Below are 19,249 nucleotides of genomic sequence, written 5' to 3' on the forward strand. Positions count from 1 at the left end.
TGCCTTTATGAGTCGAGTGTTTTTTTATTTGTTTTTACATTGCCATCTTTGTTTGTGTTGCCTGACCAATTCACATGCAGGGACGACTGGCATTTCAGGCACTCTTCTCCAGAGAAGTATTGCCTCAGAGTTTTTCACCTCCACATGGTGTAAAGATTAAGGGCAAGAAAATTTCTATCAAGGATAAAGAAAATCCGGAGGAAAAAGTTGAAAATGGACTTCAGTTAGACCTTAATGGGAAGACATGGGCCACATTTTCTGAGAAACAAGGGGTACAAGAGAATGCCCTGTTGACTGGAGAGAACAAGGAGGATGGACTACTAAATCTGGGACTTGGACATGCCAAGCTGAAAGCTCATCGAACTGGATTTAAACCTTATAAGAGATGCTCAGTGGAGGCCAAGGAGAGTAGAGTATCAGCCAATAGTCAGGATGACGAGAAAGGTCCCAAGAGGTTGCGCCTAGAAGGAGAGACCTCTACATAACGTTCAGAGTGGGAATCCAATCTAGAGCAGCCCATCTGTTGTTGCATACTTTTTCAGTTCATTCTCTATTCTGTTTGATTTTAATTGCTTGAGCACGATACTCTTCGTGTAGTTGTGTGTACTATTTAGGACCATGCAAATGGAATTCAAAACTTTCTTGGATGGACATATTTATTCTAAGTGAATGGACCTTGATAGGCAACTTTACCTCTAGTATCATGTGTGGAAACAAATCTTAGTTCTTTTTGTCTTTTGCATAATTACAGAAACTATCTGTCTTTCGCGTAATTACAGAGACCATATCTGACATTAGTTTGTGTGATGATGTTGACGTTTTGGGGGGTAAGTGTAATTTTTCGATGAGTAATGGTGGTTGTATAAATGATATTGATTCAAAAAGCAAGGGTAGTTTGTGCAAACAAAGCAAGGGTAGTTTGTGCAAACAAACTATAAAATCAAGGGTGTAAATGTAGTTATTTCATTTAACTATGACTATGGTTGCTAACAGGATTCGTCATGTCGCAGTGAACATACTTTCTGTTTGCAATTCAGCCATCAAGCTTTTAACAGTTAAAGTTCCATTTTTTGCTTTAAATGCAAGCATAACATTCCCTTTTTGGCGTTTACTTATCATGCAAACTTTAAGGAAACAGTGGTAGCCTTGTATCAAGTTACTTGAAAAGACTTAATGAAACAGCTCGTAAGAACCATGGTTCGCTTGCTACAACTGCAAGTTGTACTGATATTATGGAACAAGTTGACAAGGATGCTCTGCCATCATAATAGAATGGTCTTTTAGTACAGGATATTTGAATGGTGAGAGCCTCATTGATGAAGAGGCTATAAAGTTGGATGAATTTTAAAATGTAACCACTTCACTCATGTCCCTAAGGGTAAAGCATTAGGATCTATGTGCTCTGCTGCACATAATATAAGGAGCAATTGCAAGTAACGGATTATGTGGGTACATTTCTAGTCACCTAATACGGTAGATAACGGTTTGTTATCTGCTCAATAATCCCGGGACTGTTCAATAATGGCCATGCAAATAATAAGATATATTCATCTACATGCCACTGATCAAACTGCCATTCATTGTAGTTTTCAAACAGACAAGTATAGAGTCTGACACGTGTTTGTTGAAGAAAAGCATATGCCACTTTCATAATAATGCTGGACGGCTCTTTACTCAAGTTTGGCAATGTATACTTCACTCCGTGCCCTATCAATTATATTGGAGACAATGAAAAGAGTTGTTTGAGAGATCATACAGGAGCTTGCTTCTTTTGCTTTAGAATATGCTGCTGCTGGCACTGTCCAACATATTTATTGATTTATCAATCTGCAGTTAATTCAATTCCTCACTATCAAGGGTTAAATCAACAAATATAAAGACAAATACTGAGAAATTATATTTCCAGATTGCCTTAGCCCTGCTATCTTTGCTAACTTTAAGTGCTCCTTGAACTCTCCATTGTATCCGGCACAGGTGTATACACATTGTTTAGAGTGCATAAATATTAGTGGAGATCAAAGTTACAGTGTAAAAAATTGCTTCCTTTGACCCACGCTTTTAACATATATCAGCAATGCAGTAACAAATCCTTGGAACTTATCCACTGGTCTGCACACGAACAAGCATAGTCCATAATACATCTAGCTTCATCAGCTGAAATGCGTCCAGGTAAAGTAGCTTCAATTGGTTGAAGCCAGCCTAAGGCAGCAATATACAACAGCTTCTTTCCAAATAGCCAGTAGAGTACCAATTGACTAAGAATGACTGCAAATATATATGACACCTTTCCGCCTTGAACTGCCAATCCAGTGTCAGAGTAAAGTAATATTCTCTAGCATACTTAGTAATAGTATAACCGCTGAAATTAGCATGACGTTTATTGTAATTAACAGGATCTCTTGGCCAACCTCCCTCGGACGCATACAACCCAGTTGTGCTACTTGCAGGGGAAAGTGAAATCCTCTGGCTCTAGCCACACACATTAGCTGACGAAGATTACTGTTTTACCCCCATACAACCTATCACGTCGTGCAACATTGGAGAACTCCCAACTCATCGTATCTCGATGACAGTTAAATAAAGGTGTAATCGAGCATATACGACATGGTAGATCCATACAAAATATGTAGAGAGACGCGTGGGCAGTCTGGTGGCGGGCCTTCCAAGTTCCAACTCCGTCACGCCCGCAAATTGCACAATTGCATAGGTACGGATGCATCCCATTCCACAGACCAATCGTCTTCGTTTCCCTCACTTCAATGCCTTCACCTTCCCCATCCAACCTTCATCATTCTCCTGATCCTTCTACATTACCTTCATAATTAATTCCAATAACCATTCTGATATACGTACGTCTGCCAGTCAGCTGCAGTCTAGTGCTAATTCACGGCTACTGCCATGTCCCTCGTCCTTCATTTGTTTCTTTTTACTTCATTAATCTTCAGCCAGTTAATAGCCACGGCTTATTCTTTCCGGCCAGTTATCGAAGCACAAGACCCTCTACCCCACTTAAAGAATCCAAACCAATGCACAACTAAATGCGGCAACTTTCAGATACCATTCCCATTCTACCTCAATGCTACTTCCTGCCCCACACTTTCAGATGCTTTCCGCCTTTATTGCGTCAATTCCTCCTCACTTTTCCTTAACATTGCTTCCGGGAGCTATCGTGTACTCCAATTCTTACCTGACGGGGTATTAGTTGATTTCCCCAACACCTCCATGTGTCGCCAGTACAATGACTTAAAGTCCTTCTCCTTCTCCGGCAATGAATACTTTGGCATCTCCACCGACAATGTGCTCGATTTGTATGACTGTGAGGACTCTTCTCTGTGCAAAGCAGACTGTGAGAAAACTTCACTAATGCCTGGTTGCGAGGGGCAAGCTGGCGGCTATCCTTCTTGCTGTTATCCATTGTCCGACCGGAGTGCCTGGCGCCCAGGTGATAGCTTGTCAGAGTTTTCGCAATTCGGGTGCAGAGGATTTTCATCTTGGATTGTTTTGCCCGGAAGCAGAATTGGCAAGCGTGGTGTAAAGTTGGAATGGGCTGTTCCAAGAAACTCAACCGAAGCCACTTGTGCTGCCAATGCCGACGTCCTCAATGCCACTTCTGTTGCATCCGGCATCAGATGTCAATGCCCCGACGGATTTTTCGGTGATGGGTTCCCTGTTGGAGCTGGATGCCTCAAATGTGAGTCTCACTATGATTTATTTTGACGATATCTATGAATGAATAACAAGACAATAAAATTTTAGAACCTTACAAGCAGAGTAATTATGAGACTTTTGCTCTCAGTTTTTGGTAGAATAATGCTGTAAACTGGTCGGCCTATAGCATATGAATTCTCCACACCTGATCCCAGGTGTTGGCTGTTGTTGCTTTACCAAAGTCTGTATTGTTGGTAAATCAGCAGCATTACTTGATAAATCTGAAGTCTATTTAGGCAAGTGGAATTGTCTTATTTTCTCTTGCGCAACTTTCATTACTATTATCTAAATGATATTATGCAATATGATTACACATTCTTCATTTCATTTTTTGTTTAAATATCCTTAAACATATTTTTGACAGCCTGCTTGAAGGATGGAAAGGAAGTTCACGGGCATGATTGTTACCGCCGGAACAACAATGGTAGAAAGAAGGCAATAATTTTAGCTGGTGCGTACGTGTATATGAATCCTAATTTTCCTGATACGTAAACCAAATCAGACATTCTTTTGCACAAAGAATATAATTTACAATAGATAAATTTAGAGCTTCTTTCGAAATAATTTAAATGAATTTCTAAATTGAAAATCCGTTTGAAAAAATGTTGAAGGTTTGGTGGTTGATATTAAACGGACGTTTCGAACATATCAAATCTTTAGAAGTCCATTTTCATGAGTGAAAATGATTTTTCCAAAATGTACTTATCACATCTTTAGGAATGAGAATTGTGGTATTTTAATCAAACATATATTTCATTAATATAAAAAATCTTCTTGAAAACACTTATTAAAGATTGCATTTTTTAAATAGAGTTTGATTTCAAATGTGCTTCTAAGCATGCGCTTAATTTAAGAATATATTAGATCAAATTTTCACTTTATTGTTGTTATCATTCCTTTTTTATTTTTGATTTTATGGAATTAAATTTAACAAAGTTCTGGTCATAATTTTAATAAATATTGTGCTTTTATAAATTGCATGATCATTTAATTTTAAAATGTATTAGTAACAAATATATGTCGATGCTGATGATAAACATGTTAAACGTTCAAATGCGGGGAATGAAAAGACAAATCGATGGACACGAACAGAGTAAGTAAAGAAGTAAAATTACTGAAAATTGTAACCTAAACAGTGATATATAGAAAATCTCATGTATTCAAGTGTGAATATCACAGATCATGCACTTCGTACTGATCAGAAAAAGCTCACACAAACTGACCTTGTGATGCAGTGGTAATAATTTCAGCTCTGACTGTTGTCTGCATGACGGCACTTTGTCTTTCAAAACGGCCTATTAGGTCAGATAAGTTTGTCTCCGATCAATCCCATTGCCAAAGTGCCATCTTGTCTCAGAAAGCTTGTCGGTCCCGGTTATTTACATACCATGAGCTTGAGGAAGCCACCAAAGGGTTTGTGGACGGGCAGAAAATTCTTGATGGCGCTAAGACAACACTCTATGCTGGAGTCCTTATGGGGGGATCACATGTAGCTGTACAAAGGATTCAGTGTGAGAGTGAAAGAGACCTCATTCGAGTTTTATTCAGAGTGGAGTCATTGTCTGCTCTCTCACATAGAAACCTTGCACGCATTATGGGATGGTCCATAGACTCTGGCTACACTCCCCTGGTGGTATATGATTATCCTGTAAATGGAACCTTTAAGCAGCATTTGATTCGTGCCAGAGATCAGAAGATACCTCTTGACTGGTACAGAAGATTGAATGTTGCTGCTGAAACTGCATGCGTTCTCGCATTCCTCCACCATGAAATTTCACCTCCTATCTTCCACCATGATCTTCAATCAGGTTGCATCTTTTTAGATGCGGATTTCTCTGTGAAACTTGCTGGTTTTGAACTACATAATACTGACAATGAGGAAATTTATCATCCGAGTGAAATGTTTGAAGGTTCACATTGCAGGAAGAATGATGTTTACAGCCTTGGTGTAGTCCTTCTAGAAATTATCACAGGCAACACAATGGTCAACTTTTCAACAATAGCTTTGCAAAAGATAAAGAACGGAAAGCTAGAAGAGATTGTGGATCCGAGTCTGTACTATCATGAGCAACCACCACTTGGGAGGGAGCAGATAGAAATAATTGCTGACCTTGCAACTAGGTGCTTACTGTTTGGTGCTGATGGAAAACTTGGTATGGCAGACGTTGCAAGGGAGTTGGTGCATATCACAAAAGACAGTGTTGATGGAAGTAGTAGAAGAGGACCTGCATTGGAGGAAACATTTTCCAATTCAAGCCTGCTTCAAATGATATCGATGTCACCAGATTCTATTTACTTGCCCTAATACAACCATTCCACAAGTTGGTGTCAAAAGTTGCTCGCAAAAGGTTTGTTGCAGAGTTTCTTGAACTACTCTCAGGTCAGATGCTGCTTCTACGATTGTACATTGAGCAAATACACAAAATTATTTCTGGTCCTATACATATGCCATTGACAAAAGGCTACAGTAAGAATTACTGCGCTCCATGTCTATATGTGTCTCAGGAATCAGAACCTTAGCAAAGTTTTGGAGGATATATGAAGCTGATCTTTATAAGTTTTCTTCTTTTAAGTATATATTATAAACCGGCAAAACAACACATCTCCCTTTTGACTTGTTGGATTGTGCATGTGGCATAGCGGAGCGTCACAACCTTTGTCATCAGGTTTATTTTCTTTTAGAGTTAGTAGAATTTTTTGTTAGACCCCACAATTACATATATGCATAGATATAATCCCTTCTTCGTTGCTTGGGAAATTCTAATTGAGAATAGGTTTGATAGCATGAAGTCAAGGGTTGAGGTTGGAGTTTGGAGTGACGTATTATATAACAAAATGTCACAATGGCTAACATATAAAATTCTCTAACCATATACAATCATTTAAAATTCTTTAAAGACAAGGGAAAGAAACATCCTAACTAGCTATAAGCCTCCAATATTGTTTTCACTTTTTACCACACCCAAAGTGCTCTTTGCCAGCCTCCTCTGACGAAACTACAAAAAGTAATACAGTACGAAGACGCTCATGCTTTTCCAACATTAGATTTGAATCTTGATAGATATATTTAATTAGAAAATACCGTGTGCAATGCACATGTAGAAATATATCATTGAATCAAGATTAATGTATAGACCTATAGTTTTAGAATAATCAATGGTGATCTTTTTAGTAACGAGAGGAAACCGTTTAGTTCTATTATTTTGTGATTCACTTTCTAGACATAGTCGATAGTGATACATAGAATTTTAGTTTTTAAAAATGAAATTTTTCTTGTCATATTTACTAATTATTATTATATTTCATAATTTATATCAAAATTAATTAATGTGAATATATAAAAATAGTGATGGCTAAACTATTTTTTTGGTCACATAAAAAAGACACATCTCTTTATTAGTCCCACGCTTTATGGGACATCTGTTTTGGCCCTATTTTGTTAAAAAAAAAAATATTCAATTTAGACCTTCATAATTTTTACCGTCAATTTTTAATGGAAAAACTGGTCAAATGTTAATTCCAACTGGCAGTAACAGTATACATTTTTTGAGGCAAAATTTAGAGCCAAAAAATCCCTCCCCTCTAATACAAGTCTTTGACAACTGCTGTAAGAGGATTAAATCCTCCATTTTTGCCGTCATCACGCTCTTGCTTGCCTGTACCTGAAAATATTATTGATATGAAGCTAATATTTTTGAAGTCATTGCGGTGCCTCCATGATGAAATTTCAAGGTAATAGGATATTTATATTCATCTGGAAAAGAAAAAAAGTAGAGAATATATATACCTATAAATTGAATTGTTTAAGATTGAACTAACAAAAAAATAAAAAATATAATTATAATATTTAAATTTGTAAGACATATAAACAACAAAAACAAACATGTATACTAAAAGCAGAACAGAGAATTACATGTTATGGCAATGTTGTATACTAAAAACACGAAAAAAAATTCAGAGACCCCGTGATAACAGGAAGTGATAATAGGAATATTTAAAAAAATCATATTAAAATTAAAGTATCAAATACCCCCACTGTAATATAAAATAAAGTTAAAAAAATTCATCCGTACATAAATTGGACCACATGCACTTTGACTACAAATTGGTTATGAAAGTATATTTTTTTTTATATTTCAGTCCTTTTCCCACATCTAACATATATAATACTATATATATTTATTAATAATAAAACACTATTTTATATAATAATTATTTAATTATTTATATAATAAAATATTACTTTAATTAAATTAATTAAAAATTAATTTATATATTAAAAAAAATCACAGCGACGACAGCGGAAGAGGAGGGGGAGGAGGTCAGGGTTGGGTAGGGGTGGTGGGGGAAGATGATGGGGCGGTGTGATTATTTGTTCATAATATAGGAGTGATTTTTTATATTAAAAATTTTATAGTGTAGGGTTCATAGGAGAAAATGAGAAATCCCCAAAATCGGGACTAAAGTTAACTCATGCATCACGTGAAGTGCATGTGTGTAATTTTTACCTCCAACAGTAAATAGACTAACGTTTGACCTTTTCTTCAGTTAAAAATTGACGGTAAAAATTACGAAGGATTAATTTGAATTCTTTTTAGCAAAATAAGACCAAAATAGAAATCTCGTAAAGCATAAGATTAATAAAGAAATGTGCTTTTTTTGGGACCAAGAAGGTAATTTAGCCAAAGAATGATGTACAAAATATATACTACAAATATGAAGACAAAATTAATTAGTCAAATCGCTTTAGATTTTGTATGAGCAATTTCAAAAGATTAGTGACTTTTTTTATATATATATATTTTAAAGAGCAAAACAGTAAACTTTCATAGCTTAAAAGCTAAACAGCAAGCTAAGAACCAAAAGGCTAAAACCACTACTCAAAAGAGAGATTAAAAAGCATACATCTAGTTTTTCAGAGTGTGAGGTGTGTGCTGTTAGCATCTTCATGTTCTGGGAAAAATCCATGGTGGATTCTCATCTATTCCTTGAAAATCAGTTTCAGAAGCAAGTACACAAAGCTGAACATAAAATAACCTGAATCTAACTAACAGAGTCGTACAAATTGAGAAAAGCTGAACATAAAATAAGTGACTAGGCAGCCAACGTGGCTCCAGGTCAGCTCCAAGTTAGCAGCCATCATCGTCTTGCTGCTGCTGTGTTTGCTCTCTGTTCTGCTGTAACACATATCACGACAGCTAAGCCCTAAAGGATGGCTGCGGAAGGCGTGCCTCGCCTGCTCATGGGACTCAACATTCGGGGTGCTTCCTCTGCAGAACGTCAATCAAGCAACGGATGCTTCGATAAGGTCATCGGCAGCTGGCTCAGTGTTTTCAAATATCTTCCTGTTACATACGCCCACCAGGGAGCCAACACAATAAGGAAGCGATCACAATCTCCATGTCCCAACCAGCAGCGTGCTGACCTCAACCATTCCTCCGGATGGTCGTAATTGAGGGAGACACTCATTGTTCAAAGTATCAGTCAATACACATCCGGATCCGCATCGATATTCGATACTATCCGAGATGATATGGTATTGCTGATAATATTCAATATTATAGACCGTATCCAATAATATTCAATATAATACACCGTATCCAATAATTCAATGTTATCAGTGATATTCAAGTTGGAGATATGAAGAGGAGAATAGACAACAAATACAAATTAATTGCACTTTGTGTCTCAAGAACCAACAGATTAGACTTTATTGCGAGAAAATTGCAAGCTTTTTTCACTAGATTCCAAATAACTTTAAGCTTTCAAACTTTCCCTTCTACAAATCTACTACTGTTGCCTTTAACCATCATTTTTTACAAGTTATGGTGGACACTACTCCATTTTCAAAGCATAATGGAGTCTCAACGAATCAAAGGCCTTTCTATACAACTTCTTCCATGGCAACATAAAGGAGATAATCAAAATCAAGAACCAAACCAGCTGTAATGCCCCCATGGATTTACCTGATCATGATATATTTTCAAGGTTTCAGTCTCACTGGCATTCCACTTTCTTTTGATTATGTATGTATATCTTAAGCATTTCTGTAATTAATTTTATCTAAGTAATTATACTATGAAACTTTTGATTTGTAATATTATATTGTAATTTTTTATGTTCTATTGTTTATATACTTTTAATGTTTTTTGGGAATTTTTTTAATCATCGTATAATATATTTACTTGGTATCGCCCGATAATATCCCAATACACCGTAAGTGATGTGGAATAATACCCGCCTGTATTATCGTCGATACCATGACTTCAAACCATGGAGACGCTGGCCCATGAGACATCAGAGAACGCCCAAATGCTTGGGAAAATGGCACTGCAGCAGCGAGTGTAAAACGTCCTCCTCGCCATACCATAGGCAAACACCATGTGTTGACACTCCCCTCCTAGCCAGATTAAGTGAGGTTGACAGTGCATCCCAACAAACCCTCCAAGCAAACGAACGCACCTTTGGGGGAACTTTTGCTTGCCAGATGAAGCCTCAACCTGTTGGATGAGTCGAGGAAGACCTCCATATGTTAATGCGATCATCTATCACAACCTTCCACCATGACCCCGATAAAATGAGGTGGCGACTCAAACATGCTACAACAAGTGGACGAGATTAAGAGAGCAACCACTGCAGAGAAAATGTCGTGGATGGGAAGTAGTGACCCTTCATCACACAGCTCAATAAGCAAGCTGGGTTCTCGACAAGCTTTTAGATTTGCTTGGTCAAAAAAACCAAAACTTCGGAAACCAAGCCCGCCCGCTATCTTGCTCTCACACAGTTTATCCCACGCTAGCCAATGCATTTTCCCATTATCCTGGTTATGCCAAAGGAAGTTGGCCATCAACCCCTCCAGCAAACTGGTGCTTGAAATAACTCAGGACGAATGTTAGGACTGCTTGGAGGACGAACTTGATTAGCACTGATTTACCCACCTAGGAGAGTTGTTCGCTCTTCCAACCTTGTATCTTTGCCCAAACTCTGTCCATGAGGTGGTGGAACATATCTTGCTTCGATTGCCCAACAACTGCGGGAGGCCGAGGTGATGGGGAAAATCCTAATTTTATCTGAAAAAGACTGATTTGCCCCTGAAAGGGCACGTAATTACAATTTTACCTGGAATATCCTCGCATTTCTGAGCGGGTTGGGTCACGATCCTTGTTGGGTCGCCCGGACACTCGAAAAACACCTATTGGACCAACAAGACCCTTATTCTTACACTATAAATACTTCATAGTTAGTTCATTTATGGTAAGCCCTCTCTACCACTCTTTACTTTCTAGTCGCTCAGGTCGCTAGCTCACCAAGCGATCTGCTTTCACCACCTCAAAACCATACTGACTTAAGCATCGGAGGGTCTTAGCTGGGGGCCACCCAACAAGCCTAACGATCTGCTTCTTTTCCACAAGGCTCTTACATCAGCCTGGGGGAAGTAGCGAATTCGAACCACTTAGAGGACTAGTTCACCCGACCAAGGAGATCGTGCAAATTTCGACCCGGATCAGTTGGCTCCATCTGTGGGAATCCTGAGAAGAGATCCCTTGATTTGGTCTCAAGGTGGTCGAAGGATTCAGAGCTTCAACAAGGAGAATTCGTTATGTTAAAATTATCAAGGCACGAGCAAGGAGAACGAATGCGACAAGAGGGAAGAAGGTAGCATCTAACAAACTAAGAGTTGCGACAGATGATCGAGACTTGTTATGTTATGGTGGAGCATGAAAGGAAAATGGTTACACCTGGTACCAGGGAACCAATAAGGAGGTTGATCAAAGAGCAGAGAATGATAGCAGACGACCACAGGGAATGAACAAGTCGCATGAGGCTGAATATGGTACAAGAAACTAGCCAAGTAAGAAAAAAAAATTAAATACAACATCTAGCAGGATCAGGACAAGGAGGGAACCAGCTATATCTCGAGCAGAAGTGGAAAACATGGGGAAGCAGATAGAAAAACAAAAGCAGCATATTCACGACCTGAAGAAGCGAGGCGACCTGGTTAAGCAAAGTAGAAACACACCTTTTGCCAACAAGATTCTAACCGAAGTCATGGGTCTAAGTTTTCGGTTACCCGATCTACCCAAATACGATGGGTCGAAGGATCCGCAGGAGCAGATTACTGCCTTCGAGCTGGTAATGAACTTGTACGGGCAAACGGATTCTATTAACGCAAAATTGTTTGTGACAACTTTGACAGGAAAGGCACAAGAATGGTTTACCAGCTTGCCGAGTGGCACCATCGAATCATATGGGCAACTGGTGCAGAGTTTGCATTTCACTTTGCTAGCAAAAGGAGGTCAAAAAGGTCGACGACCTACCTGTTCACGATCCAGTAAAGAAGCGTGAATCCCTCAAAAATTCCATAGGAAGATTTAACAATGAGACCTTAGAGGTGCATGATTTATGAATCGATATGACGAGCATATTAATACATGGATTGAAGAACGGACCGTTGCATCGGCACTAGCAAAAGATCCTCCTAGAGACGTAGAATAATTGATGCACGTAGCTCGAAAGTATTTCGACGAGGAGGAGATGAATGCGATCAAGGACAAAGAATAGGATGGAGGTCGAGATAGGCAAAGGCGATATGATGAGGAGAGATCGATCCAACCGAAATACCACAAGTATATGTCGTTGGTCACCTCCAGATAACAAGTGATGATGATGGTCGAAGGGAGCGGCCTGCTTGATGGCCTAGTAAAACTAGAGGAACATCTGAAAACAAGGATTCTAGGAAACACTGCAAGTTCCACAGAGATAAAGGGCATGGCATGGAGGACTGTTACCAGCTGAAGGATGAGATCGAAAGACTAATTCGGTAGGGGTACTTCAAAGAGATCGTGTTCGAAGCAGGAGGAAGAGATCGAAGATCCCCTAATAGATCAAGAAGTAGATCGCGTGCTAGGTCGCTGAGCAGGAAGAAATTCGATCTCGAGGGAACAAAGGAAAAACAACGCGACAATGACCCTACGAAAGGAGTAATCTGGTGAAGAGGATGGATGCTCGAAAATATAGGTACACATGTATTTCCATTACTTTTACCGCGGATGTTAGCTTTTGCAGGAACAATATTTTTGCTAGCACTAAAAGTTATGGGATTACGTATATTACTGTAATATTGTGAGAAGGTGTTCACATCTATGTAAGAATGCTTGCATGAAATAAATAGCGCTTTTGGGATAACTTACATTGCAATGAAATATCACTGACCTGGAAAAGGTGCGACCTGGAGTCTGGAAAAGGTGCGACCTGGAAAAGGTGAATCATGCGTCTGAAAAAGACAATACTGATACGCAACCTGAGAAAGGTGAAGATTATCTGAGAAAGACTGCTACCTAGGGGTGGCAACCAGTCGCTCGAGCTCGCTTTGGTAATTTCGAGCTCAAACTGTTTTATTTTTTTACTTTTTTTTAATTTTTTTGTTTTTTTGCTTATTATTATTATAAATTATGGAAATCACTAATTTTTTACATAAATTTATAAAAAATAAAATAAATTGTATAATGCATACATATTATTGTTATTGTTATTATTATTATTATTATTATTATTAGATTAAATAATGGAAATCACCAATTTTTACATAAATTTATAAATAATAAAATAGATTATATAATGTGTACTATATTATAAATATACCAAAATATAGGATGAAAAATTCTAATTTATTGTTATAATTATAAACTACTAATTGGTTTAGTAGTAATATAATTAGTAAAATTGTACAAAAAAAAAAAAAATCATTCTGAACAGTTTAAAGTTATTGAGAAAGTATCAATTATCTTAAATAATGCAGTTGAAATACATAAAAATATTTTATAGTTGAAATTAATATATGTTCACAATCTGCAAAATTTATATATTTATAAATGTTAGTATAACATTGATGTAACTATCATCTCACATTATTGAACAACATGGATTAATCGGGCCATTAAAATTCAGATCAAACCCTTAGATATGATAAAACTTACAGAAAAATACATTTGATAAAGTTTTAGACTTATTGGATATACGGATGTCGAAATATCGTACTCGAAACATAAGAGTAATCATTCAAAACGGTGTATCGTTGAATCAGACCATGTGATTTTAAATTATACCGTCTGATATGATCTAATGGACACAATCTTGTATATATTTAAATTTCGTATGAATCGGGTGCCCGAATTTTAAGATATTGTAATTATTGATTAAACTTTTTAATCTCATTATATATTAAATAAAATAATAACTAAATTTTGACACAAATTTATAAATAATAAAAAATCATAAGTGAATTACTTGTCAATTTAAAAAATGTATAACATAATACAAATATATATTAAATTATAACATAAAGTTTATATATATCATATTAAATAATAATTTTAATTATAAAAAATATTATAATTTACTAAGTTGTTGATTAAACTTATTTTTATATAAAGATTGAATGTATAAATAAAAGTACCATAATTTATTATTATCCAAAATAAAATATATGATATTGATTAATAATTATAATATATGGTCAATTTTGATTATAAAATTGATCAAATATTAGATATAAAATTAAATATATAAAAATTAAAAAATAAAAATATATGTAAAAAATAAAAAAAAATATTCACCAGCTCGCGAGCTGGTGAACAGCCATAATTGAGCTCGAGCTCGAATTTTTCGAACTTGTGTCGAGCTCAAAATCGATTGCGAGCCTGCTCGACTCATCTGCCACCCCTACTGCTACCTAAAAAAGGTGAAGATCGTATGAGAAAGACCACCCTAGTACGAGACCTGGAAAAGGTATGATTTTACGACTAAAAAAACCACGGCCTGAGAAAGGTAACATTATGCAATCTAGATACCTTGCAATCCAAAAAAGATATCAATCTATTTGAAAAAGATAGGCTTCAACATAAACCAATTATTTCTAAGGTGGATCAAGTTCGGGAGAGCATTATTTATTCATCTTATTCAATGGAATTCTTCAAAGTTCGCAGGTATGAAATGGACTTCATATAAATAAAGTTATCTTGATCTGAGAAATGATTCACAAAGTTTTGAAAACAAAAAGGAACATCATTATTACACGAACAAGAAGAAAATATGGAACACGATCTCCATAAATATCATCAAATTACAAAGGTCCAGGGGCCTATTCATCTACTTTTTCTTCATCCATCTTCTCGATTTCGTCCACCAAGACCCCAAATTTATTTTCATATTTTCCTGGGGTTCTTCGGGGAATGCAGCCAGGTTGCCATCAAGAGTGGGATCGATCCAATTTGTGTCGAAACCGTTTGCAAAGCCTTTCAATTTCTTGATCTGAGAAGTGCAGTAATCAAAGCCTTACATCAGGTAATCAACTGACTTGATCTCCACCGCGACCTGGAATGCAGAGGACTTGAGGAAATCTCGAGCACCTTGCAATCGTGTGTTTGATAGAAGTTGCCTATGATCATCAGACACCAAATATTGATCACGAGCAGCCTCTAGATGCTGAAAATCGTCTGAAACGAGGTATTCCTCTCGACCAGCAGAGAAACCCTCTACCTTAGCCGATTCTTCAGTAGCGACCATTTTCGATCGGAGTTCACGAAGGTGTGCTTTGAGCTCGTCTTTCTCATGGTTGCAAGTCGCCAGCTTGGATTTCTCTTCTTCAAGTAATTTATCAGCTACCATCTTCTCATGCCGCCAATAGGTACATTTCATAGAAAGGTGATGACCAAAAGTAGAAGCCTACAAACATCAACAGAAGAATAGAAAATAATTAATGGATAAGCAAAGGACAATTTGTGTCTTTTGGTTTGAAAAGAACGCTACCTGAGAGAGAGAGTGAGCAAAGTTTTGCTCAACCCGAGTATGCGACAAAGGGGTCAAGAGGGCCTGGTCGCGAGGTAGAATTGTGGATTTCTATAACTCCCATGAGCCTTGACCTGCAATAGAAAATATATCAAGAAGTTTGTGGCAAAAATATTTGCTATTTTCTTGAAAATTTTTAACTTCTAAATTGTTGCAAAAGCCGTTGCAAAAGATTTAATTAAATTGCAATGGCTTCTTTCCATTGCAATATTTGTTCCAAAATTATTAGCAAATTCGTTGCAAACTTAGCCACGGATATTAACTGTTGCACAAACCATTTCAAATTAGCACGGATATGTTCCGTGACAACATTTGCAGCGACTTTGGCAATGACTTGCAACGAAAATGTGTCATCCAAAAGTTGAGTGATTTTTTCAACGGACTTTTGCAATGGAATGTCCTTTGTAATAGTTTATTGCTGTTCTGCCACGGAATTGGCCACAAACATCTTAATTTTTGAAAATCCGTTGCAAAGTTGTGTCAAATTTGCCACTAAAATTTCTGTTGCAAAAAATTCATTGTTATAGCATTGTTTTTTTGTAGTGCAAATTTAGATGGTAGGCAAAGGCGGAAGAAGGTGAAGGTTGGGCGTCGATGATGGACAAAGTTGGGAAAGGGGCTGGGCGCAAGCGGCGAGGCGATGAGGAGCACGCAAGTAGGTTTGGGGCAAAGGTGCAGGTGGCGTTGCGGCAGTGGGGAAGGGGGCTGTGCAAGCGGAGGGTTGGGGGTAGACATGGTGGTGGGATTGGGGAAGAAGAAATAGTTTTTTAAAAAAATAATTTAATAATTTAAAATATTTTTTAGTAACTAAATTGCTAATATAAGCTACATAAATTACTTTGAATTAGATTTTATTGATTTTAGTAAAATGTAGTTATAAATAAAAGAAAAAAATATTTTTTTCATCCTTTAATTTTTTATCTTATATTAGTTTCAGTCATATAAGTATACCTTCTATTTATTTATTCCTGTAAGTTACAAAAATGATGAAAAATAATCCTCATATCATTGAAATTTTAATTTTTGGCCGGAAAGATAACATGGTAACTGAGTTGGATAGTTTTTGGGGAATTTTAATCCTATGTGGCTTTCGATATGAGTTGGAAGATATGTTGGATATGTTTTAAAGGATTTAATGCAATTACCTCATTTTGATATTGTAAATAAGCAAATTATCCCCTATAAAAAAAATAGCAATTTACCCCCTATATTTTTTAAAATGAAGCATTTTACTGTAAATTGCTTCATTTTAAATACACAGGGGGATAAATTGCTGCATTTTAAAAAATACAAGGGGGTAGATTGCTATTTTTTTTTCATAGGTGGGTAATTTTTACATATATAATATCACAGGGGACTTAAATTGTAATATGTAAAAATTATATTATTATTTTATTTAAAAAAATAATAACTTCTCCCCCATCTCCCACCCCCTATCGCCCCCGTTCCGTCCCTCCATCCTTCCTCCCTAATCCCCATGCATTCACGCAGAGGGTGACGGCTCCGTCGCCCTCCCTTGCGGTGGCAATTCGCTCAAAACAAAAATAGATCTAGGCGACGTTGTCGCCCAGAGGTGAGGAGGGTTGCCTCAGCAGCGGCAGCAGTGCCAATCGAGTCGTCGTCGCAGCAAATTTAAAAAAATTAAATATTAATTAAAAATTAAGAAAAAGTTAAGTTTATAAAGATAATTAAAAAAAATTAAAAAGTTAAAGAAAATTTATTTATTTTTTAATTTATAAGTATAGTTAATATTATTTATAGTAAATAATATAATTTTTATATTTTAATTTTAATTTATTTTTTATTTAAATTATAAATTTTTTTAAAATTTATACATTTTTTTTGGATTTTTGGTATTTAAATTTGCCCAGTCAGCATTGGTAGCCATATGTGATTACACGTGGCTGTAGATATGTCTAAATTGATGGAGATTCAACAAATTGCCTGTCACATGGCAATTTTCGGCTGATTGTCAAAATCTTGCCACAAAATCATATAGAATCCTAATTCGGACTATTTTTTTTATTATTTTTTATAAGTTACAGGACTAAATAAACAAAATGCATACTTGAAATAAAGTTAAAGGACGAAATAAATAATTTTTTTTGAATAAAATAGAGGATAAATAATCTTTTAATTTAAAAAATTTAAAATAATTTATAAAAGTCTAATAATTTTTTAATTTAAATTTATATTCTAGTAACAAATTTTATTAATATATTAATTAAACTATTTTGTATTTTCTAATTATTTAAAGGTGTAAGTTTATGTAGAGATTGAATTAAAAAAAAAAGTTAATAAAATAATTCAAACTTAAATAAAAAGTTGGTATAAATAAGAAAGACAATATATAGGGTCATATCACTTGTTTCCATAAATAATAGTTTGATACTCCCTCTACCTTTTAATAATTATATAAACTCCCTGGAGGGCAATTATCATTTTGAAAATTTATATTAAAGTTTGAAGAAGTTAATAAAGGCATTTTTAGATTTTTCATGATTTTTTTCAGTGGGAAAGGTTGTCAAGGGTGAATCCTCTAATTTTTAAAAAAATAAAAGTGACAATTAGGTAAAGAGATACTGTAAATATAATTATCCCTTGATAATATATGAAACGATAAACAAAAAATAAATTTGACAAGTGAAAGTTATAGTTGTTAGAAGTATGGAGTTGTTGCATTGTCAATTACAAATAGAACTAATGATTCGGGGAAAGGAATCTGGAAGAGCGAAGCTCATCATTGTAATGAAGACCTCTAAAAGTTCCGTAACTAAATAAGCATGCCCCTGACCTCATCATGATGTTAGAGATTAAAAAGAAAAACAAAAATGATTTAGAATTGACAATCTAGCAATATTCTACTGTTGAATCTTTACTTGAAAAATTCTACATGAATCATGTTTGAATCAGCTTGTTGATTATGATAAGAATGAATTGGTCATTAGTACTAGATAGCATTTTACAAAACCAAAAACTCCTCTGCCAATCTCTTGAACGCACACAAACACAGTCGCTGAGGTTACATGCATGTATAAATTGACAAGCACTACATTAAGTATGTATTCTATAATTAATGATCGCAACTGCCAATTAACTCCAATAGCAAGATGGAGTGGTGCAAAGTTTAGATTTGGTGAAACTTAACTAATTAGATGTATATATATAAATATTTTGGACCGCTGATATTAAATGAATTTCAATTATGTAATTTGATAAATGACTTAAATTCGACAAATTTTCCATACTATAATTCTTTTACATATATATCCAAAAAAGTACGATGGGCTAACCCCCCAACCCACCGCCACCATACACCATCATTGTCTCCGACCCCACCATGTCTCTCTATCGTTCGGGTGGTTGCACAATATGAATCATCAACTTCATTCCACCGGTTGTTTCAATGGAGCTTTTCCCATGGTTATTTTAAGGTCGAAGGTCACAGTAATCTGGATGGAGGCAGCCCCACCACAACTCAACTAGTGGTGCCCACTACTACCCAACCATTTTACCTTCCTCCATCTTTACTTGATTTTGTAGGTAGGTGCAAAAATTCATGGCCCCATCTCATGTTATAAGATATAATTGCATGCACAAAATAAAATGAAATCATAAACCCATCAACCAATATATGCCCCACCACCTGATTAGATGCGCGCGCACACATATATATATATATAGATATATATAT

At 36.0% G+C, this 19,249-nt stretch overlaps 2 protein-coding genes across 2 annotated transcripts in view; both read left to right on the plus strand.

The window, feature by feature from the left end:
• LOC105173131 (protein LHY-like) overlaps positions 1-698 on the plus strand; it is an 8,780-nt gene extending 8,082 nt beyond the window's left edge. Inside the window, exon 8 of the mRNA XM_020697784.1 lies at positions 72-698. Coding sequence (XP_020553443.1) covers positions 72-485 — 414 coding nt within the window. The 3' untranslated portion in view covers positions 486-698. The remainder of the gene's footprint in view (positions 1-71) is intronic.
• LOC105173056 (probably inactive receptor-like protein kinase At2g46850) lies at positions 2,793-6,411 on the plus strand. The gene is made up of 3 exons (XM_011094702.2): positions 2,793-3,691; positions 4,073-4,159; positions 4,944-6,411. The coding sequence occupies exons 1-3, from the start codon at positions 2,899-2,901 to the stop codon at positions 6,011-6,013; spliced, it is 1,950 nt and encodes a 649-aa protein (XP_011093004.1). The 5' UTR covers positions 2,793-2,898; the 3' UTR covers positions 6,014-6,411.

This window comes from Sesamum indicum, linkage group LG11 (assembly GCF_000512975.1).
Source record: "Sesamum indicum cultivar Zhongzhi No. 13 linkage group LG11, S_indicum_v1.0, whole genome shotgun sequence".
In the NCBI taxonomy this organism is placed as follows: Eukaryota; Viridiplantae; Streptophyta; class Magnoliopsida; order Lamiales; family Pedaliaceae; genus Sesamum; species Sesamum indicum.